Below are 23596 nucleotides of genomic sequence, written 5' to 3'. Positions count from 1 at the left end.
GGGTTTCACCATGTTGACCAGGATGGTCTCGATCTCTTGACCTCGTGATCCACCCGCCTCGGCCTCCCAAAGTGCTGGGATTACAGGCTTGAGCCACGCGCCCGGCCTGGTGAACTTTTTTAAATCACACATACAAGTTCCTAATTTGTCTTTTAAAAGTTACGTCTAGATTTTCATGTATCATTTTTCTCATAAGGATAGCTAGTTAATATGTAGATTTCATGTATAGATTTTCATAGTTCATGTATATAATATGAATTCAACTGATATTTATATAACACACCAAGTTCCCTTTGGGTATTAGCTGCCACCTTGTATAGACCTCGTGCCAAAGGAGTTTTTAAGATATTGGCATGTCCTAAATTCACCATTTACATCCTTGAAAGTAATTCCTTTGTTCCAAACAGATCTAACTCAATATTAGAGTTATTTCCCCTTTTATTTTTTGAAAAAATGTTTGATGTTCTGACTATTTGCAACGAAGAGCTCTGTTCTCAAATACCCTGTATGGAGGGAATTTCTCAGTTCTTTTGAGAGGGATAAAAACCCTCTCTTAAGTCTGTCAGCCTAAAGATCAAGGGCATCCCAGCACCGTGTATCTGAGGGATAATGACTGTCCCTGGTAGAGAGCTGGATGGCAATGGGTATGTTGGAAACAATGGCTGGACCAGTGGACTTGGAGCTAGAACTTGGTTTTGCTCTTGGTGTTGACGCAGGGTGGCTGTCTTCACTCAGGAAGGTTTTGAATCTCAGCCTCTTCTGTAAGGATCTGGTAGCTTTTCCAAAGCCAGTCCATCTGTCCTGTGGAATTTGATGCCACATGTCTCCAGCTACCCCAGTAGGCCCTTCCCAGGCATGGGTCAGAGACGTGAGCCAGAGGCTATCTGTAGAAGGCTGTTCTCTCCTGAGTGTCCTGTTGCGGCCAGCACCGGGCTTCCTAGGGAAAGGAACCTGCCCCTGCTTCCGTCGTTTTCATACACCCGTAAAGGCTGCTGGATACAACGCTAGTTTTCAAGCTTCCTGTCACATCTTCTGTGCACGCTTTTGGAGTAAAGAGGGTGAAGGCAAGGCCAGGAGGTCAGTGCTGCAGCCGTGGGAAGAGACGACGCCTTGGGCCCCATTCCGTCTGGTGGCTTCACATCCACACATCGCTGTCCCCGTCTCCAGGGCACAGACGCTTCCATTCTAGAGCTTCTCCTCCAACCCCTTCGCACCTTCCATCCCACTCACTTTCCTCTCTCTTTCTCTTCCCTTCCTTCCTGCCCTCCCTCCCTTCCTGTTTTCCTTTCTTCCTTCCTTCTTTTTCTTTTTTGGATACAGGCTCTTGCCCTGTGGCCCAGGCTGAGGTGCCGCCCCTGTGCTGCCTAGTGGTACGGACACTGCTGACTGCAGTCTCACCTCCTGGGCTCAGGCGATCTTCCTGCCTCAGTCTCCCGAGCAGCAGGGACTGCAGGTCCATGCCACCACTCCCAGCTAGTTTTTTAATTTTGTTGCAGACTGTAACCCACTATGTTGCCCAGGCTGGTCTCGAACTCCTTGCCTCAAGCGATCCTCCTACCGTGGCCTCCTGAAGTGTGTGGTTACAGGTGTGAGTCGCTGTGCTCAGCCTCTCTGCTCCTTCCCTTCCTTCTCTTCTCTGTTAAAACCGTAGCTGTGGTCAGGGCTGGCTCTCTCTCTTCACAGAAAACAGGTAGCAAGGCTACACAAGAAATGGTAAAATTGTAATGAATTTTAGTGAAGAAAGCCCTAATATCCTATGGAATGACAAACTAAATGATGGTTTCTGTTTGGAAAATTCAGCAGTAAAGTACAATATTGAGATTTTTGTTTGTTTTTTTGAGAGACACTCTTGCTCTGTCATGTAGGCTGGAGTGCAGTGGTGCAGTCTCGGCTCACCGCAACCTCCGCCTCCTGAGTTCAAGCGATTCTGCTGCCTCGGCCTCCCATGTAGCTGGGATTACAGGCGCCTACCACCACGCCTGGCTAATTTTTGTATTTTATTAGAGACAGGATTTTGCCATGTTGGCCACGCTGTTCTTGAACACCTGACCTCCATTGATCTGCCCACCTCAGTCTCCCAAAGTGCTGGGATTACAGACATGAGTCACCACGCCTGCCTCGTTTTCTTTGTTTTGTTTTTTTAAATAAGTCTGTAATAGGTGTACACAAGACCTGACTATTCCAGATGGTGTCAGGGTTGTAGTTTTCTTATTAGCAGACTTGGGATCTATATTTATGGGCAATTGAAGTTTTAAAGATATAAATAATTATATTTATGTATTTATTTTTTCTTTTGAGAGGGAGTCTTGCTCTGTTGCCCAGGCTAGAGTGCAGTGGCACAATCTTGGCTCATTATAACCTCCACTTTCTAGGTTCAAATGATTCTCCTGCCTCAGCCTCCCAACCATCTGTGATTACAGGCAGCTGCCACCACGCCTGCCTGATTTTTGTATTTTCAGCAGAGACGGGGTTTCACCGTGTTGGCCAGGCTGGTCTTAAACTTCTGACCTCAGGTGATCCACCGGCCTCAGCCTCCCAAAGTTCTGGGATTACAAAGATGTGAGCCACTGCGCCTGGCCTAAAGAATTATATGTAAAGCGTTATGTACAGTTGTCATTATATACCGTAATGTAGCTTCATTCCTTCTGTCTGAACAATGTGGATTTTAGAATTACCAAATATAAACACTATTCAAATGTGTAGATTTGGAGGTGCAGTACATCAGGGAGCACAAATACACATTTCTTTTTAACCATCTCTGCGTTGTATTTTCAGAATACACACGATTCATTTAAATCCTGGTGTCTTTAAATGATTAAGGATTAAGCACATGTGGTATTTCCCACAGGGAAATTCTAAGGTAATTTGGGTGTGATTCTTTTAGCGTTTTTCATTATTTACAGCAGTTCAGTAATCATTAAACTAACTTTCTTGCATATGAATACATACATATATTTTTACATAAAGTGTTTCTGTAGAGTTTTAGCTGCTTATATTTTCTTTTTAACCATTACTTGGAACGGTGTTTTCCTGTGAATTGGGAATAAAGAAAGTATTCCTGGCGGGGCACGGTGACTCAGCCTGTAATCCCAGCACATTGGGAGGCCAAGGCAGGCAGATCGCCAGGTCAGAAGTTCGAGACCAGCCTCACCAACATGGTGAAACCCCGTCTCTACTAAAAATAGAAAAATTAGCCGGGCATGGTGGCAGGCACCTGTAGTCTCAGCCACTCGGGAGGCTGAGGCAGGAGAATTGCTTGAACTCGGAAGGTGGAAGTTGCGGTGAGCCGAGATCACGCCACTGCACTCCAGCCTGGGCGACAGAGCGAGACTGCACCTCAAGAAAAAAAAGAAACGACTCCTGTCTCTCGTGCATATTAACAGAGACAGTGGGACTTAGTTTCTTATGTCCCCTCAGTTAGCCTTTGTCACAGACATGCCTGTGTTTGGGGCTAGGAGGGAGCAAATCATTGTGAACTGCGGCCATGGAATTTGGTTCATTTAACTGACCACTGTTTCTTCTACTTTACCCGTCTTAAGTCCTCCTGACAGGCCTGTAAAGTAATAAATTGTCCAAACCGCTTCAGGAAACTAATCCTAATTCTGTCATCATTCATAGTTCCCTATCTGTCCAATAAACCAGAATTCAGCCTTAAGGGCATCGCTCTCTTAATCTACATTACGATCTTGTCTTTATATATGAGTTGATTTGTTTTTCAAATTAGTGGAAGCCCTTAGGTGCCATGCTGTTATTCTGCTTGTTTGTGTCTTTTGAAGACAGTCATAGTCTCCTAGAATATTACAGATGGGAGGGGCCTGTGGGATCATCAGGACCAGTGCTCTTCAAAAATATTATAACTGCAAACTCCCTATTTGAAGTGAATTTTTTTTTTTTTTTTTTTTTTTTTTTTAAGACAGAGTTTCACTGTTGTTGCCTAGGTTGGAGTGCAATTGTGTGATCTTGGCTCACTTCAACCACTGGCTCCCAGGTACAAGCAGTTCTCCTGTCTCAGCCAACTAATTAGTTCAGATTATAGGCATGTGCCAACATGCTTGGATATTTTTTTTGTGTGTGTGTGTGTGTATTTAGTAGAGATGGGGTTTCACCATGTTAGCCTGGCTAGTTGCAAACTCCTGACCTCAGGTGATACACCTGCCTTGACCTCTCACAGTGCTGGGATTACAGGCATGCGCCACAATGCTGGGCCTCTTATTCATCTTTTTAACATGTAAGTCAATGGGAACTTTTTTCCTTTTAGGTTATGAAATTGTCAGCAACATGTGTCCTTGAATTGGAGATTTTTAAGGCTGACATATGCTACTACTTTATCTTCTATAAATGGCCTATAATTTCTTCTCTTAGGAGAACTACATAAAGAGACAAAATAGCAAAGATCTGTTCAAGTATGACAGCCACCACTCGTGGGTCTCCATTAGGAGGGAATGACAGCCAGGGCCACATTCCTGATGGACAGTCTCAGCATCTCTTCCAACAGAACCAGGTAGGAGTAAGACTGTGTTGTTTTGGCTACTGTGGAATACAAAATGGTGGAACATGTCCTGAATGATTTGTAAAGTCCTAACAAAATCTGGTTATTTTAAATTACACTTTGCAAAGTGACTATGGGCTGAGTGTGGTAGCTCACACCTGTAATCCCAGCATTTTTAAGAGGCTAAAGAGAGAGGATTGCTTTAGCCCAGGAGTTCAGAAGCAGCTTGGGCAACATGGTGAAACCCTGTCTCCACAGGAAAAAAAAAAAAAATTAGCTGGGCATGGTGGCACATGCTGATAGTCCCATCTGCCTGGGAGGCTGAGGCAGGAGCATCACCTGAGTCCAGGAGGTGAAGACTGCGGTGAGCTATGTTTGAGCCACTGCACTCCAGTCTGGGCGGCAGAATGAGACCCTGTCTCAAAAAATAAAATAAAGAAAAAAGAGTGGCTCTTGGTAAAAGGAAACCTTAATTACTGTACATGGTTGAAAATGTGGCCCTGTGTTTTTCTCTATCTAAGTTCCCATGTGAATCTGAGGGCAAAGTATTAATTTAGTCACTGTAACCTCAGTTACAAGCACACACTCGAGGCAGCTATTTTTATTCAAATCACATGTTATAAGATTATCTTATGACTCTAACTGCTATAATATATAAGCCTTAGTCTCCATATCTGTAAAACTAGGATAAGTGAAATAATATTTCTAAGAGGCTTAACATAGATTTAATGTCAAAGTTCTGTGTGGACCTCTTTGGGAAAAAAAATACTGCTTTTACTATCCTGGTAGATTTTTTGTAAGAGAAAGTACTTATAAATAACTACCTTTTCACTTCTAATATTAGTAATTTGCCTTTACTTTTTTTCTAGGTGATACATCAATTGCATTGAGCTAATGTTTTCAGGGTTTTGGCATTTTCATTCATATTTGTATTTATTTTTTTCTTCCTTTTTCATTATTTTGCCTTCTTTAGGTTTTGTTTGCTGCTCATTTTCTAATGCTTTGAGTTACTGTTTTGTTGATATTTGCATTCATATTCATGGTTTCTATGGGTCTAGTTTTCTTGTAATGTATTGGTAGTTGGTATGAGGGTAATGCTTACCTCATAAATGGAGTCAGAGTGTTCCTTGTGCTTCCATCTAGTGGGAAAAAATGGTCAAGAATTGATAGGGTTTTATCCTTAAATATTTGATAGAAGTTACCACTGAGCCTTCCTGGTCATTGTGCTTTCTGTTTGGGAAGATTATTTATTGATTTGCTTTATTTAGCATGCATTACCTGTTCAAATGATCTGTTTCTTTTGGAGTTTTGACAGCTTGTGTCTTTAAAGGAATGTTGGTAGGCATAGAGTTGTTCATAGTATTCCTTTATTATCCTTCAGTGCAGCAATCCCAAACAGTTTTGGGACCAGGGACTGCTTTTGTGGAAGACAATTTTTTCATGGATGGCGGGACATAGAGTGGTTTTGGGAAGAAACTGTTAATGACTCAGATTATCAGGCATTAGTTAGATTCTTATAAGGAGCATGCAGTCTAGATTCCTCACATGCCTAGTTTACAATAGGGTTCAGGCACCTGTGAGAGTCTAATGCCTTCACTGATCTGGCAGGAGGTACAGCTCAGATGCTAATGCTGGCTCTTCTGCCACTCACTTTCTACTCTGCTGCTCTGCCTGGTTCCTAACAGGCCACATATTGGTACTAGTTTGGGACCTGGAGGTTGGGGATTCCTAAGTGTGTAGGGCATCTGTGTTATATGTCTTCTCTTTCAGTTCTGAAATTAATAATATATGTCTTATTTTTCTTATCCTGGATAGAGACTTACCGATATTTTCAAAGAACCAGCATGTATGGGTTTGGTAATTTTTCTCTGTTAATTTTTTGTCATTTTCATTAATTCCTGCGCTAGTTTCTTTCTGCTTACTTTGGAATTAATTNTTTGAGATGAAGTTTTGCTCTTGTTGCCCAGGCTGGAGTGCAATGGCACAATCGCAGCTCACTGCAACCTCCACCTCCTGGGTACAAGCAGTTCTCCTGCCTCAGCCTCCCAAGTGGCTGGGATTACAGGCATGTAATTTTCATATATTTAGTGGAGACCGGCTTCACCGTGTTGGTCAGGCTGGTCTTGAACTCTGACCTCAAGTGATCCGCTTGTCTTGGCTCCCAAAGTGCTGGGATTACAGGCTGAGCCACTGCTCCCGGCCTGAAGGGAAATGTTACATGACCCTTAGTACTGCTTGGGAGAGGGTTGACTTCCTCGTCCCTCCCAGGGGGCTCAAGGCCTCCATTGCCTCTAATTTCCTCTAGATAAGAGAACTGAGACCTCTAGAGATAAAATTAGCTGCCCAACATTTTGGCGAGGGAGAAAGAGTCCATTTTTGTTGCCTAGAAGCTTTGAAATTAGCAGAGGCTGACGTCTGCGGAGATTGCTGGTAGTAAGTCTGGAAACAGAGCAGAAGGCGGCAGGCCGGGCTCTCTGGAAGCCAGCACTCGGGCGGAGTTGGGCGCAGGGTGTTTACTGCAAACCCGCAGCTCGGCTCACTGCAGACAGAGCCTCATAGACTATTACAGATGGAAGGGCCTGTGGGATCACCCGAACCTGCAGAAAGAGAGGTTGCAGGATTGTGCCGAGGAGAAAGTCAAACTGCCAGACAGACTAACGGCACCCCAGCCCCGCGGGGAAGCTCTGGAGCATAAATGGCCCGTCATTGTGTCCTGCGCTGGACTTGATGGCTGGGCCTCCAGGCCCTCACTGCCATCAGTCTTTGGATGTGAATCACCCTAGGAAGGCCAGGCCCTTGGCCTTCTGCAGTATTTATGGCTTTCTTCAGTTGACGCAAATCCTGAAGGAGCTCTCAGCTGGAAGCCCATTGCCCACAGCTGGGGCAACAAGTCCTCCCTTGGAGCAAGATCTACAAGGCACATCTCCGTGTCCCCTCCACGCAGCCCTGGGAGTGCTGGTGAATTCGAGAGACAGTGGAGAGGAGACTGCGGGGGCAGCCTTCCCAGCCAGGCCTCCCCACGCTTCTGGTTAGGGACTCCCAGCTTCACAGCACTGCGCATGCGACTTGCCAACACATGTTCTGACAAGCAGGTTGGCCCTGGAGGTGGCTTCCTGCTGTGTGTTGGGATGGAGTCCTGTTGGCCTCTTTCATTTCCACCTCTGTTTCACCAAGTCTGGTGACCATTTTCATGCACTGGGGCTTCATGTGGTGCTGTGGAAAGTGCTGCGGATCGAATGTGGAAGACTGCGTTCCAGATCTTGTTCAGGAAGTTACGAGCTGTGTGGCCAACAGCAAGTCACTCTGCTCCTCTGAGCCGTGCTTCCGCAGGTGTACATACCAAGTGAAACGCTTTAGAAACTATTAAAACAGTATTGAAAATGGTGGCGTTTCCCCAAGGCTGTTATAGACCCTTCACCGTTTCATTAATCCGTTCATGCATCTACTCAATGATTCCTGTGGCCCCTGACATTTAATCTATAATTCCTCTATATTTTTTAAAGCCAAGTAGATGGGTGATTTTGTTTTCTGCTGTTTGTCTTGGCAGTCCTTCTGCAGAATTGTGAGTGTAAGTTTGTTCTTACTTTGAACAGCTCATCTCTGTTCAGGTGACTTCTTTGTCACCATTAATGGAAGTGTGACACCTTCAAAAACCGCATCTGCAGTGCCGCACATTGTACTGAGCTGACTTCAGTCTGGGACTTTCTTTGCTTTTGGCTTGTTTACCTCCTTGTTAGATTAGCTCCTTGCAGCTTTTTCTCTTCATTCTCCAAATATGAATTATGATTCATAATTCCCTAGACCAAATCCAATAGAGAAACATTTAAAGTATTTCTTTACTGTGAAGTGTATCATGCGTGAAAATAGTGTGTGAGATGGAGGTAGATGCTCAGTTTATTATTTTATTTTATTTTATTGTTTTGCTCTTGCTGCCCAGGCTGGAGCACAATGGCATGATGTCAGCTCACTGCAACCTCCACCTCCTGGGCTCAAGTGGTTCTCCTGCCTCAGTCTCCTGAGTAGCTGGGAATACAGGCATGTGCCACCACGCCCAGCTAATTTTTTGTATTCTTAGTAGAGATGGGGTTTCTCTATGTTGGTCAGGCTGGTCTCGAACTCCTGACCTCAGTTGATCCACCTGCCTCGGCCTCCCAAAGTGCTGGGATTACAGGCACAAGCCACCATGCCTGGCCGATGATCAGTTTAAAGACCAATAGCAGAACAAACATCTGTGTGCTGACTCCTCAGGTTAAGAAATCCTTTCATGATATATTTAGGCATTTAGTTAGTGCACATTGAGTGGCTACTTTATCCAGAATTTGGGGACACGAAATGATGACTGAGAGATCATCTAGTCTACATAAAATAGCTCGTCATGCTAGAATGGGAAAGAGAGAAACCAGCTAATAAAGAAGGCCAGTGTGTAAAGGTACTTGCAATGAGAAATACAAACAAGATGGGACTGGAGCCGTTCCCTATGTCTGGGAGAGTCAGAAAATTTTCCGAGAGGATGAGACTTTTGAACTGGGTTTTAAAGGACGGTTTGCCTGGGGAAGAGAGCGTTTCAGGTAAAGGGAACAGCATAGCATGTGCAGTCCCAGAGCTGCAAAAGCATTGCCCTTTTAGAAAGTGGCGGTCATTGCTTTTCTTGTTTCAGTGGTTCTTCTCCCTCTTCGCTCCCCTCTCATCATTCTGACCATTTATCTTCAGTTTTGTTTCCAGTCTCCCATCTCCATAGATGTTGGCATTCCCACAGGTGTTCCATTAGGATCTCTTCTCACGTCATTCAATTTTTCTCCATTCATTTGCTCAATGCCAATGAAGCAGTGAGTCTCCAGAAAACTCCCGCTGGCAGGAGAACTATCTGTGGAGTGTGGTGACATGTGGATGGTCCCCCTAGCTCAGTCAGAATCTTTGGGGTAGGGTCTGGGTAGCTGCACTTTTAACACGCTGCTGCCAGGTATCTCGAGTGCAGATGGTTGGGTCCTCACATGGAGACATGCAGGAGAAAGGCTTCCTCATAAAGAGAGGGAGGGTTGGAGAGAATGCACAGGAATCAGTCCCAGGCAACCTTGAGCTTCCTGCCATCATGGCTGCCCTTCCCAGCCTGCCTCACCTGTGCCTTTCTCCCTCCTCCCTTCCTGCCTTCAGCTCCTCTGTTGCTTCTTCTTCCTTAATGCCTTCATCTGTTCCTGTGCTATTGCAGAGCCCCACCTGTGGGTCTCATGTCTACTCCATGCCGCACCCTCTCTTGGGCATCACCTGTGCTTTGGCTGGGCTGCAATGCCATAAGCAGTGGAGTGTGGCATGCAAAGCTGACAGTCACACTGAAAGCCCCTGCCTCGCCTCTCTACCCTCTTCTCTTTCGGGGGTTTCTTTCCTGAGGCAGGGAAAAAGAAACAGGAACCCAGACCAAACTGAGGAAAACATGATCAGAGATGAAATGGTGTCAGAGGCAAGAGGCTGCTGTTGGGTTTGCACTTTGTTACCGAGAGCATTTGAATAGTTTTAAGACATGTAAACTGTGAGACTAGACAATTTCACTTAGAAAATGAAGCATCTGCATGCAGATATTATTCTCATGGGGATACATATCTGCATCTGTTTGTCTCTGAGGGCTCCCCTGCAGTGTCACAAACATACTAAACCTGGGTTCCATTGGCTTTTATGCACATACATGGCTAAATGTATATAGGGATGTATAATTAAAGATTTTAAACATTTGATTTTGACAGTATATTTTGCAGCTGCTGTGCTAAGAAAATTCCTAAGCTACTGTGGGTTAATGGGAGTTGTAGCAACTATTTCCTTCTCGGCTGTCTGTTTTAGCAAAGCTCCTCTCTCTCTCTCTCTTCCTCCTCTCCGTCTCCCCCCTCCCCGCCTGCCTGCCTCTGCCTGTCCCTCCCTCCCTCCCTCCCTCCCTCTCTCTCTCTCTCTCTCTCTCTCTCTCTGAGATAGCAGACACCAGAGAGAAAGTGGTGCGGCTTCCTCTGAGAAGTGTGCTTGCACGCGCGGATTGGCAGGATTCCGCGAGTTCTTCTCCCATCCATGCCCTGTTCTTGGAGGGAGATGCAATGTTGGAGCAGGGGCTGAGCTGCACTGGGAAGGTGGCTGGGAGCTCAGGGAGGCCAGGATCCTGGTGTGGCCAAAGGCTGGAATCACAAGAATGTTTCACCAGGGTCTGCTCTGAGCGTTCTCAGACCCCCATGGATTTTAGAATTCTTCAGCCTTTTCTCCTTCACCTTCGCACAATGTTACTTTCTCCTGAGATGGCCCCAGATCTGCAAGAGACATTTGCGAGAAGCTATTTGTTAGCAGACATGAAGAAATGGATTCTGCACTTGATTATTTAGCCATGATTAATCAATGATGATGGATTGGAAAGCAGTGTAAGTAACACAGTTATGTATGTTACTGGAGTTAGGGGGTCTGTTTTCTTGCTGTTTTTTTTTTTTTTTTTTTTTTTTTTTACTTTAACTTTTTCAGTTTCCTTTTGAGAAAAGTAAAAATAAAATGTATCAAGTATTCCAGAGAAGTCAGGAGGGTCCAGATTACACAAGCTTTCTTCTTGTTCAGTGGACTTGCAGAATATGTAGTTATATCAGAAGAGTCATAGAAACTGCTGACATAGAAGCGACAGACATTCCCTGGAGGATGGGGTAAAATAGGAAAGAAGTGAAGAAGGTTTTTGAACCGACAGTCATTGCCATCATCAGGCTTATTCGCAGTTGCTAAAATATTTGACATTGGCTCGTTTTAGAATCAAAGACAGAAGCGAAATGTGTTCTCTTTACAGGATCATAAAAATGAAGTTAGCCTATGGATTTCAGAACAGGTTCTTTCTGGCTGCATAAATGTGAGGTTGATTTTTTTTTTTTTTTTGGACTAATTGTCAAATGTTGACTATGTTTCCTGTCCATTTCAACTTTTCTTGAGGTTGGACATCCCCCCATTCTAGGGTACAACATCTGGTCACTCTTGGATTGCACGCCACTGTTAGTGGAAGGCTAGTCATTGCGAGTTTATACTAGTCAGAGACTTTTCCATCTTCTTGTGTGAAGGCTTGGTTTAAGCACTTCAACTCCCGAGTATTCAGGGAGGAAAAACAAGTCACTTGAAGACCAAAATCAGTTCATTTCACAAGAGAAAGGAGCAGCCATCTAAAAGATGAGAAATTGAAATTTTAAAATATGATCTGCCTTTTCTCCGAAATCTGAAACGAGGTTAGTTTTGTATAGGCAGAGTAACATAAGCTTTCTTGATTAAAAAGCAGTATTTTAAAGGAGGCTTTTAAGATCATAAATCACTTAGGTAAGGATATCAAAAGAGATGGCTGATATATTTTATGGTCATTTGCAACTTTTTAAAAAGAGTCTATACAGTAACGTTGATGCAGCTATTTCTGGCAACAAGTTTTACTTGCACAGATTTGGAAGTGGGATTTCTGACAACAGCCGTGAGTGCTTCTGAGCTGTCATAGCCTTTCCCTCTCTGTCACATTCATACCCCAGGCAGAGCTACTGCCCCTCCCACCTGCCCGCCTGCGGTCTCCCAGCCCCCGTCCTCTCTGCGCCTTGGAACATCGTGAAAGACTCTGCTACAGATTTCCGTTTAACATGCCTGCCCAGCCCGGACAGAGGGAGTACTGTAAAGCAACGCCAGGGCCGCCGATGCTGGGAATGAATGACTCGGTTGATTCCTGAATATTAAATCAGTTCTGTGAGCAGTAGAATGAGGTCCAGTCTTACAGACCTGACCCAGAGTGTTTCTGACTTTGTTAATTGGGGTTTAACCTCATCAAGAGCCACAGCACTGGGCAGCCCAGGGGATCAGCCTAAAGCCAGGTGAAATCCCCAAACTCCACTGGGACTTCTGCTGGCCAAATGCACCTAGGGCCACGCCTTTTAACATATGTCCTTTGTTATCAAGGGAAAGCTGAGACAGAAAACACATGTTGGCAGCATCACGTGAGCGCTTCTCCGCACATAAAGTGGTTGTATCACAGGGGAACGCTTTCCGTCTTGTGCTGTTTTGTCTTGGTTTCTTGTTTATATGGACTCTGTTAGACTCATGCATCTGGAAGAGGCTTGACGGGGAGTGGAAAACCTAGAGCAGAACACATGCAGGGGAAAGGAAAATCATTGCAAAACCAAGACTGAGAAAGGAATACTTTTCTTACCCAAATTCCAGTTCTCACCCTTGCTTTGGGCTCCCTTTTGGTTAAAGCAGATACCAATTATAGCCTTCCTGGGTTAGTGGAGACAGAGAGTCTTTCATGGTGCCATTGGATTTTGAGCAAAGGAGAAAACAGAAACAGAAAAAAGGCAATAGGAAACCATCTTTGGGGTTCTGCTCACTAACGGCGGAAGCAGCCCCACCCTCCTCCTCCTCCTCCTCCACCCCAGCCTGTGCCTCTCAAGTGTCCCTGGCGGACAGCTCCAGACCCCCTGAGAATCTCACGTGTTTTCATGGAGGATGGAGAGTGTTTTTTAGTGGTGAATGAGCAGAGACCAGATATGCTGATACCTGCAGACGGTCTTTGAGAGAGGCAGCTGATTGGTATCAGAAAAAGTGCTGAGCAATTAAAAAAAAACATACTGGAGTCAAGGTGAAAGAAAGGAGAGAGAGGGAGACGGAGAGGGAGAGGGAGGGGTGGGTTGTCTCTGAAGCTTCCAGCGAAGCTCTGTGAAGCACCTAGCAGGTCTAAACTGATAACGCCAGATGGTTAAGATAAGCCTTAAACTGATCAGTGCCTTATATTTGGAGCGAGGCCTTCATTTGGGCCTGATGTTCTGTCGCAAAGCTCTGCTTGTCCACGGCCCGTCTTCCCTCTTTGCTCAACCATCCCACTGTGTAGGTGAGTTCTCTCTCTGGACAGCCGTCTTTCTTTTTGCTTTTCTTTTCTTTTTTTTTTTTTGTGAGACGGAGTCTTGCTCTGTCACCCAGGCTGGAGTGCAGTGATGTGACCTCAGCTCACTGCAACCTCCACCTCCTGGGTTCAAGCAATTCTGCCTCAGCCTCCTGAGTAGCTGGGATTACAGGCATGCACCACCACCTCTGGCTATTTTTTTTGTATTTCTAGTAGAGACAGGGTTTTGCCATGTTGGTCAGGTTGGTCCCGAACTCCTGACCTCAGATGATCCTGCTGCCTCGGCCTCCCAAAGTGCTGGGATTACAGGCATGAGCCACCACGCCCGGCCTGGACAGCCATCTTTCTAACAACAGGTGCTGTTCTGAAAAGTTGGGAGCCCAAGAATGGTTCTAAAAACCAAGCGTGTCCTTCAGCTGTGTAACTGAGGATCAGCGCCTCCATTAGGGGCATTCTCAGTGTTCTTAGTAGACAGGTTGCTGGTTCTAGTTTTTGCCCTTTGTTTGAACTAATCGGCCTTAGTTTTACATCTGCCTGCATTTTTCTCCCTGTGAACTCCATCCCTCCCTCATTTCATTGACACTGCAGAGAACTCTCAAGTTCCTGGTGAGTCCCCACAGAGCCTATGCCACGTGGAAAGAAGGCACCCCTTCTGGGCTTCATCTTCCCATTGCTTCCACTGGAGAGACCGTCGGGGAGGGACGTGGAAATATAGTTAATAACAATGCATTGCATCCTCTAAAATTGCTGCTAAGAGAGTAGATTTTAAGTGTTCTCACCATAAAAATGTACGTGAGAGAATACGTATATTAATGAGCTCAGTCTAGCTATTCCATGGTGTGTACATATTTTAAAACAATGTGTTATACATGGTAAATATATACAACTTTTACTTGTCGGTTAAAAAATAAAAAAATCAGGTCAGTTGCGGTGGCTCACACCTGTAATCACAGCACTTTGGGAGCCTGAGGCGGGCAGATTGCTTGAGGTCAGGAGTTTGAGGCCAGCCTGGCTAAAATGGCAAAACCCATCTCTACTAAAAATACAAAATAATTAGCCAGGCGTGGTGGCGCGCACCTGTAGTCCCAGCTACTCGGGAGGCTGAGGCAGGAGAATCACTTGAACCCACGAGAATGAAGTTGCAGTAAGTTGAGATCACACCACTGCCCTCCAGCCTGGGCGACAGCATGAGTGAGACTCCATTTCAAAAAATAAGAATAAAATAAAAAATAAAATAGGAATTTCTATAATTAAGGTTTTTAGAAAAAGAAAAAAATAAATGTGGACAATGACCTGTGAAGAAAGCCTCGGCAAGTTCTCCCGACCAGAGGAAGGGCTTGCCTTCTCTGTAGACTTTTGTTCCGCCTTCTGCTCGGAGTCAGTGGAGGAGCTGCGATTCGGTAACAGCTAACTAAATGCAGTAGAACCTACAGCTGTGATCTGCATTTGAACCACTGACTGGTACATGCTTAGCTGTTCTTTCCATCAGTAAGCGCCTGCGAAGCTTACCTTGCTCGGATTTTTGAGAACTAGATAATGCATGGTGCTTAGCTTAGTGTCTGGTCATTGTATCAAAGCCGTCCTCCTGTTCCTCTGTCAGCAGTAGGCCTGCCTCTCAGATACCTTCCAACAGAGGACCCAGATCCTTAATGACAGGGGACCTGGGAGGGCAGGAGTCCCTGTGACAGAATGGACAGCATGCTAGAGTAGACGTCAAGGCCTGGCTGATTCAGTCCCAGCTCTGTTCGTAGCCACGGGAGTGATAGGAAAATGATCACCCCTGTTCCGTGCTCCAGCCCTAAATGGGGTTACTGCTTCCTCCGCCTCTCTCCTCGCCTTGACTCACGCGGGTCCCTCAGCGCGACAGGTCCCCCTCCTGGCTGGCTGCTTGCTTCCCGCCTTCTGCGCGACCTCCCCTGATCCCCTGAGCCCCAGAGGGTCGGGGCTTCTCCTCTGCCATTTTGTGGGGACCGCATCTCTCCATGCTTCACCACACACACAACATTGTCTGCCTTTCCCGCTCGACTGTAGTCACTCTGCAGTGACACCTCTGTCCTGAAGCTTGGCCTTCGGTGTCAAGACCAGGGAAGCACTCAACGCGTGTGGCTGAATGGATGCATAAATGAAGGAAGGAATGAATGAAGAATCCCTGCCCTGTCTCGGGCGTGGGTCTTGATTGACGATAAAATGAAATGATGTATGTGGAAGGCTTTGATGAGCAGAGCACTGTGTAGTTGCCTTCAGTTTTAAGGTAGTATGAGGACAAAGCATTGTTTATGCCAATATTTTAGTGGTTTCCCTGATACTGAGATGCATACGTTTAGTGAAACGTATCAGTATTCTCTTTTGTACTGTCCTTGAAGTGTGGGCCCATTCTTTGTGGTACAAGCAGGACAGGCTTTAGGTGGGCTAGAGCCTCTGTTTGAAGCTGTGGGCAGTAAAACTTTTCATTTCGAAATGAGAGGTGAGGTTCTGAAAGCCCACGCCACTGCGACGGATGACTCTGTAACTTGGCTTTACCCAAGGTGTGAATGAGGGAGTTCAGATCCCTGCCTGAAAGGACGGAGAGGGGAAATTGGTTTGTAAAGTAGAGGATGAAAGAGGAAGAGTCATCACAGAAGCTGCGTGGTCAGGGGGGCGGCAAAGGGCACCGAGACTGGCGAGCTGGGTCTGCACCATCCTCATATGCGGGTTTTTGTTGCATCTCGTGAGGCCTCTTCCTGGAGGAGTATTTGGTTTCTATTCTGCTTCTCCCTGAGTTTATTTTCATGGTGGGACTATCCAAGACTGAGGAAACGGCACTGTCCCGCTCTCCCTCTCTGAGCCCAGCTTTGCAGCCACATCCGGACGCATCCTTTCTATCAGCAGAGCGATCCGTTTTCCATAGCAGTGCTCGAACTCTGGTCCGTGATGAAACAAGCTCTTCCATGCTTTTAGGGTCTGTTTTTCCTTCAGAAAATGTTCTTTGCAGAACAACAACAACAAAAAATGTTGAACAGGAATGGTCCATTCCAATGGCCAGTCTTCAGGCAGAGCCACAAGATGGTGCAGAGAATGACGTGAAATCACGTTCGCGAGCGTGTTTTGCTGATGGGCAGCTCTGCAGGGCTGTGCGTATTAATATTACATGCATCTTTATGAACGCCCACTCCAGCTGCCTTTGTCAGAGTGAATACACTGTGGGTCTATTATTCACCTTTCAGGTCCAGCCCAGGAGTTTGTGTAGGCTCATTTTTCAGTTTCCTTTGACTCTGGATGTCCCCACAAATGAACCACCTGCTGTATCTTGGTGTGGGGGTGGAGGTGTGGGGTGAAGTAATGAGCCTGCCTTTCTATGCCTATTGGCTGCTCTGAAGGGAAATTGAGGAATACTGCAAAGCCACAAATCTCAGCTGTCAGCTCATAAATATGTAAGCTCCTTGCTTAGGTAATAAGCTCCTTGACAGCCAAAACTGTCATTTGCACATTCTCTTCAGCTGAACACAAAAGTTCCAGTCGCCAGACTGTCCCTGGATACTGGGGACTAAAAGCTGGTGATTGGGGGGGTTTGGAGGGCAGGGGAGTGGGCACTGGGCTGATTTCTCTGGCTGTTCTCCACGGGGCTGCTTTCACCCACGCCTGACCATGGTCGGAAGTAGGGGACTTTCTCTCTTGGTATTTAATTAGTAAATGTAGGCAAAAATTTGCATTGTGGCATTGGGATAGGAAAAGCATTGAATATGAATATAAAAATGGAGATGAGGTCGGGGGCAGTCATGCCTGTAATCCTAGCACTTTGGGAGGCCAAGGCAGGCAGATCATTTGAGGTCAGGAGTTCGAGACCAGCATAGCCAACAAGGCAAAACCCTGCCCCTACTAAAATACAGAAAAATTAGCCAGGCATGGTGACACGTGCCTGTAATCCCAGCTAGAGGCAGGGAGGCTGAGACAGGAGAATTGCTTGAACCTGGATGGCGGAGGTTACAGTGAGCCAAGATTGCACCTCTGTACACTTTTGGCCACAATGACCAAGTCAGTAAAGATTTTAACCTCTGTTGCATTATGCTTTTGGAATGATTGGGAGTTTAAGAAAGACCCAGTCAACAGTCTAATATGAAAATACAGACCTGCAGACCAAATGTAGGGCAGGAAGCAGATATTTGCTACACAAACATTTATTGAGCACCTAATGCATTGTAGATGCTGTGTAAAGTTGTGGGGATTCAAAAGTGAGTCAAAGACAGGAGAGGTGAACACACAAATTAACTCTGCTGTCATACCTGTGATAAGTCACGAGGTATCTCTGCTAGCACAGTACTTTCAGAACATATGGAAGAAATGAATAATTCTGCTTTTGACCGCAGAAAAGGAGTCATATTCGAGTTGGGTCTAGCTGGGCACGGTGGCTCACACCTGTAATCCCAGCACTTTGGGAGGCTGAGGCTGATGGATCATGAGGTCAGGAGTTCAAGACCAGCCTGACCAAGAGGGTGAAACCCCATATCTACTAACAATACAAAAATTAGCCAGGCGTGGTGGGCGCCTGTAATCCCAGCTACTGAGGAGGCTGAGATGGAGAATCGCTTGAACCTGGGAGGAGGAGGTTGCAGTGAGCCGAGATTGCACCACTGCACTCCAGCCTGGGCAACAGAACAAGACTCAGTCTCCAAAAAAAAAAAAAAAAAAAGAGTTGGGTCTAGAAGAATGAGCAGGAGTTGAGCCTAGAAGAATGAGAAGGGAGGGCATTTTGGGCAGAGGAATTGTCCTGATTCTTTGTTTATGTACAGGACCATGAAAGTGAGTGGTGTCATGTAATTTTACTCATATTTCATGATGACAAAGACAAAATGTTTTTCAGATTCTCAAAATAGGCAATGATTAGTAATCGATCACCTTAAGTAGAATGTTATAATGGGACGAACAACCGTAGCGGATGATTTGAAATCGTGTCACATTTTCACAGCTGATTGGCAACAGTACATTATGGGCCAATAATGGACCCACACCTGGGTTTAGAACGTTGGTTTTGTGACTGACTGGGTCAACCTAAGCTGCTTGTGAATGTATCGTATCTATGTATCTTAAGATGATATTAGTATATCCATTTCTAAAGGTCCTTGCTTGAGAAGGAAAAACTATTCAGGAGAGAGAACAGGAGATGAAGTCTGAACAACTAGACTTCACTTGAGAAGTCCTAAATCGTCACCGGGAAACTGTCTGTAATAAAAAGCTCAGGATTTTATCGTGCATTTTAGGCAATTCCGAGGATTTTTTACAGTTGTAGTAAACACTGACTGCCGGCATCCTGGTACCAGTGATTTTATTCAGGTACATTCCCGAAACTCGCAATAGTGGGGAAAAATACTGATGAGCCTTCTAAAACACCAAAGAAGTGTGAAACATTTTGGATGCTTTTAGTAGTGAGTCAAAACATCACGGTGGTTACAGAGCAATCGCATTTCAGAGCTGGGAGAGTCCTTAGAGATCACGTATTTTGTTGAGTTTTGATCTTTGAAGAATGGTGTTCTGGGTAAGGAAACTGCTGAGAGTGCATGAGCGAGTTAGTGAGGACTGCCACACTCTTACACACTCACTCCTGGATCCATTTCTGCACGATTGCTGTCACTCAACCAGTGTTCATAAAGCCCTTGCATCACGGAGGATAAATACTTAAGATACTGGCCTTACCCCACAGAACCCTATAGCTTTGAAAAAAGGTAAGACATATATGTAAAGAATATAAATAGGAAGTTATTTTAAAAATATAGTGAAGGAAAATTATTAGAGTTCAGAAGATGGAAACTAATTTCCAAGTGAAGTTGATGACTGCGTTGTGTAATAGAATATGTACTTTTTTATTAACAGATTTATACCATCTCATTTGTTTTAGTTAAGAAGCTTTGAGTATCCAACAGAGAAGAAAAGTAAGGCAGAATGAAGTGCAGTGAGGCCGGGCGCAGTGGCTTATATCTGTAATCCCAGTACTTTGGGAGGCCGAGGCGGGCAGATCACTTGAGGTTAGGAGTTCGAGACTAGCCTGGCCAACATGGTGAAACCCCATCTCTGCTAAAAATACAAAAATTAGCCAGGTGTGGTGGTGGGTTCCTGTAATCCCAGATACTCTGGAGGCTTAGGCAAGAGAATCACTTGAACTCGGGAGGTGGAGGCTGCAGTGACCCGAGGTGGCACCACTGCACTCCAGCCTGGGTGACAGAGTGGGACCCTGTCTCAAAAAAAAAAAAAAAAGTACAGTCATGTGTCACTTAACGATGAGGATGTGTTCTGAGAAGTGAATCATTCGGTGATTTTGCTACTGTTTGAGCATCAGAGAGTGTACTTCCACAGAGCTAGATGGTGTCACCCACTGCATACCTAGGCTGTAGGGCAGGGCTGTGACTCCTCGGCCACAAACCTGTACAGCATGTCGCTGTGCTGAGTACTGTAACCACCTGTAACACAGCGGTGAGTGTTTGTGGACTTAAACGTGTCTCCACACGGAAAGGTACAGTGAAAATCAGTCATCTTGTGCCACCACTGGTAGGTATGTGGTTCGTCATCGATGGAAATGGCGTTATGCGGTGCGTGGCTGTATTTGGTTTAGCCCGTGTTTTTATTCTGAAGAAATGCAGAACAAGTTTAGAACTGAATTGTTGAATTGTTGTCATTAATTGAGAGCCTAGTAAGAATATATTGTTCAAGGAGAAGAGTATGATTAATTTAATTACCTTGAAAATATAATTTTGAAAAAATCTACATTTAAAAAAAAATATTCATACTGTGAACTAAAATTAAATACTCAACTAACTGGTAACTCAGCTAGTTACCGGTAAATGTGAGCGACAGCTAAAGGCATTGCTTTCATCATGCTGAGAACTACCCCAAGAAGAAGCCAAGGAAAATATGGACTTGGAGCCCCCTCTGCAGGAAAGAGAGGGAGCCTTCCCCTGCCAGTCTGGCAGCAGGTGACTTCTAAAGGCCAGAAATAGGAAAAAAAATCAAATCAAATTGACTTTTGGAATTGCCCTTACAAAGCTCATGTCTACAGCCTTGAACTCACAAGAACCCAGTAAGTGTGCCTGCTTCGACTGGCAAGTTCAAAGAAATCCCTCTCCCAGAGGCTTGGGAAAGCAAATGTTGGACACAGACTAATAATTATGTGGAAAAATTTTGACAATAAACACAATAATTGTATTTGTTTTATGAACATGATAGCCTGAAGAAGCTCATCCCAAGAAATATTTTACACATTGTCATCATTAAGAAGTCAGCAAACCTTAAAAACAAACACAATCCATTCATTCATTCATTCATTCATTCATTCATTCTGTGTTTATTGAGTATCTACTGCATACCACGCACCATTCTTGGTAATTAAGAAAATAAACAAAAGCCCTTACTTTTGCTGGCTTAATCTCATGGAACAAAGGGCAAAATTAATGATCGCTCTGACCACATGCCTTTACCTTAGGGAACACTGTGGGATGAATGTTCGCTGTGCTCAGAATGTTTGTGTCTCCTTCTAGGTTCATAAGTTGAAATCCTAACCCATAAGACGATATCACTGCAATATTGTAGGGTGTATTTTAGTTGGTGTGGATATGGAGGCAGAAAAGCAAAGATACTGGTGAATCTGAGGAATGCTTAAGAGGTCGGACTGTGCTGTACCCTTTAAAAAGCAACAAACAATCTCATGCTTCTGTACAATAAAAATAACCACGTTCCCTACAGATAATGAAGAATCTGTTCATCTAATCTGACAGGCTTGTTTTGGAAGGCGTTCAGATACTACATATCCGTATGCAAGCCTCTGAGGTGGAACCATCCTTGAATACAAGCCTATCCGTCCAGACCAGTGCTTCCAAACCATTCTGTGGATGGGAAGACTGGGAGGGCCCCGGGCTGATCCTGTTGGGAAGACAGGCAGCTACATTTACCTCTTCAGTGGTGTCAGTGACTTTGAGCCAATTCCATCCATCCACTCATCCATCTGTGTTTGTGTAGGGCTCACTATAGATAAGGCAAGTTTGGGAAAGCAGTTGTAGGAAAGGTAGGCATGGTTCCTGACCTTGCGAAGTGCTCAGTCTTGTGAGGAAGACACAACTAATTACAGCCCATTGTAGAAAGCAGTAAGGTGTGCCACCCTTTTGGTCCATTTCTCATGTGGACCATGGACCACGCTGGTAGATGCCTGGTTGGTGTAAGAGACGTAGCAGTCAGGCTCTGTCAGCCTTTGTGACCAGCACGGACAACTTACTTCTGGTGCATTAAGGAAAACGATACTGCCTGTGCCCAGTTTAGATTGAGGACCAGCTGCGTTAGTTAGCGTAACGCAGCATTTTGTTTTTGCATATGTGTTGATTTTGCACACGTGCTCTCGAAGTGCCTCAGAACATGCCTACAGCATCCTGGTGAGGTTGACAATCAGTTGTCCTGCCCCTGTTCATCTGGCATGAGAACACGCTGTCAGAGGACGAACTACCAAGTCAGTAATTGCCTCCAGCATGCAAAAACTGCAGACACATGGTTGACATAAGAATATAGTTTCAGCTGTTGGTTTTCAGGGCAAAGCAACTGCATTAACAGGAGATTTGCCTGACAGCTGATTTAAGGCTGTAGAAGAAAGACCCCAATTTATCAGTTCAAATTGAGAATGTCCTTTGTTCAGTCCTTTCTTTGCTACAGATGAGACCCTCCCAGCCAACTGCACAACCAAAACTTATATTCAGGATGTCCAGGACCTGAAACTGACATGGGAGTCAATATCCTAGAGCCAGCTGTGGTATTGACAACGTCTGGTGGGAATCCTCAGACTGACTCACGATCAGCAGGGCTCAGAGCAAAGACTTCTTTCACCTTGCTCTTTAGGATTCATATTTTAAGATGATAAGAAAGAATTCCTAAAAAGAGACTCTTAGGATATAGTTTTCATAGTCACGTTTTATTATAACAATAATGGGAACAGACACCTACTGGGTGTTTTCTATGAGTGAGGAACTGTTCTGATCCTCTTATTTGAACTTTGCAACAATTCCATGAGGTTAGCCACTTTTACTATCCCGCTTTACAGCAGGGGAAACTGTGGCACCAGAAGGTTAAGGAACTTGACCAAGGCCACAACAGAGCTGTGAGTGACAGAAAGAAGATCTGAAGCTAGGCAGTTGGCTTCGGATCCTGTGCTCTTGACTATGTCTATTTTCTGCCTTTCTTGGGAGAACTCTGAAATACTAAAGTACTGTATTACTAAATGAATGTTTGCTAAAGCATTTATTGGGTCCCATAATTCTCAATTTACACAGTACTCTTTTCCAGTCACTTTTTATTTTAGACTTTATGAGCCCTGTTGAAATCATTACCCTAAAAGTGCCCTTGAGCAATTCTCTACTCTAGATTGAGTTAAACAGAGTGTTTGTAGATAATCTAGAATCACAGACAATACCTGTCTTAGTTCCTTTGGGTTTTTATAACAAAAAGACCATAGTCTAAATTTATAAACAACAGAAGTTTATTTTGTACAGTTCTAGAGGCTGAGAAGTTACAGATCAAGACACCATCAGTTTCAGTGTCTGGTAAGGGCCCACTCTGGTTCATAGATGGTGCTTTCTCGCTGTGTCTTCACATGGCAGAAGGGGCAAACGAGCTCCCTGGGCTCTTTTTTATAATGGCACTAATCCCACTCATCAGGGCTCTACCCTTATCGCCTCCTAAAATGCCGCATCTACAAATACCATCATCTTGCGGGTTGGGATTTCTACTTACGAATTTAGAGGAGGACATAAACATTCAGACCATAGCAACATCTAACTTTGACCCACCCAAGTTTGAAAGAACAAGGATTGACTAATCCAGCATTACACATAGTGTGCCGTTAGAGGTGAGTGCCTCTTAGCAAACTTGATAACAGCGAGAGAAAAAAGTCACCTCGAAGGCTAATCAACAGCAGAATCATCACGTATAACTTCTGTTGGAAGATTTATACCTTACCTTCCCAAAATGATTTAAAGCAACTTATAAAATATTTCTAAAATAAATTAAGTCTTAAAATATATATTGGAAACCAGTTAGAAGGAGAGAGAAAAAGACACCAATTCCTAGACTGACTTGGTCATTGTACTTGGACATTTCTTAGGCTCTGAATTTTATGGACGCTGAGGCAAGTGGATCACCAAGGAGGAAAAGATAGGGAAGGGGACGAAAGCACTGGCTGTGCCCCCACTGTGTGCAGAGCACTCTGCTGTGCCCCCACTGTGTGCAGAGCACTC

The 23596-nt window shown here is 44.9% G+C and overlaps 1 protein-coding gene across 2 annotated transcripts in view; it reads left to right on the top strand.

Annotated features, from left to right (window-relative positions):
• KIF26B (kinesin family member 26B) overlaps positions 1-23596 on the top strand; it is a 555192-nt gene that overhangs the window by 353768 nt on the left and 177828 nt on the right. Inside the window, exon 1 of one of the 2 annotated variants that reach the window (XM_037739821.1) lies at positions 10450-10878. The exons of the other annotated variant lie outside the window; for it this stretch is intronic. Coding sequence (XP_037595749.1) covers positions 10856-10878 — 23 coding nt within the window. The 5' untranslated portion in view covers positions 10450-10855. Of the gene's footprint in view, positions 1-10449; positions 10879-23596 lie in introns of those variants that run through there. 2 annotated transcript variants of the gene reach the window in all.

The sequence above is a fragment of the Cebus imitator genome, unplaced genomic scaffold, assembly GCF_001604975.1.
Source record: "Cebus imitator isolate Cc_AM_T3 unplaced genomic scaffold, Cebus_imitator-1.0 Scaffold75, whole genome shotgun sequence".
NCBI lineage: Eukaryota > Metazoa > Chordata > Mammalia > Primates > Cebidae > Cebus > Cebus imitator.
The sequence above is the reverse complement of the archived record's forward strand: the minus strand, read 5'-3'. Positions and strand labels throughout refer to the sequence as shown.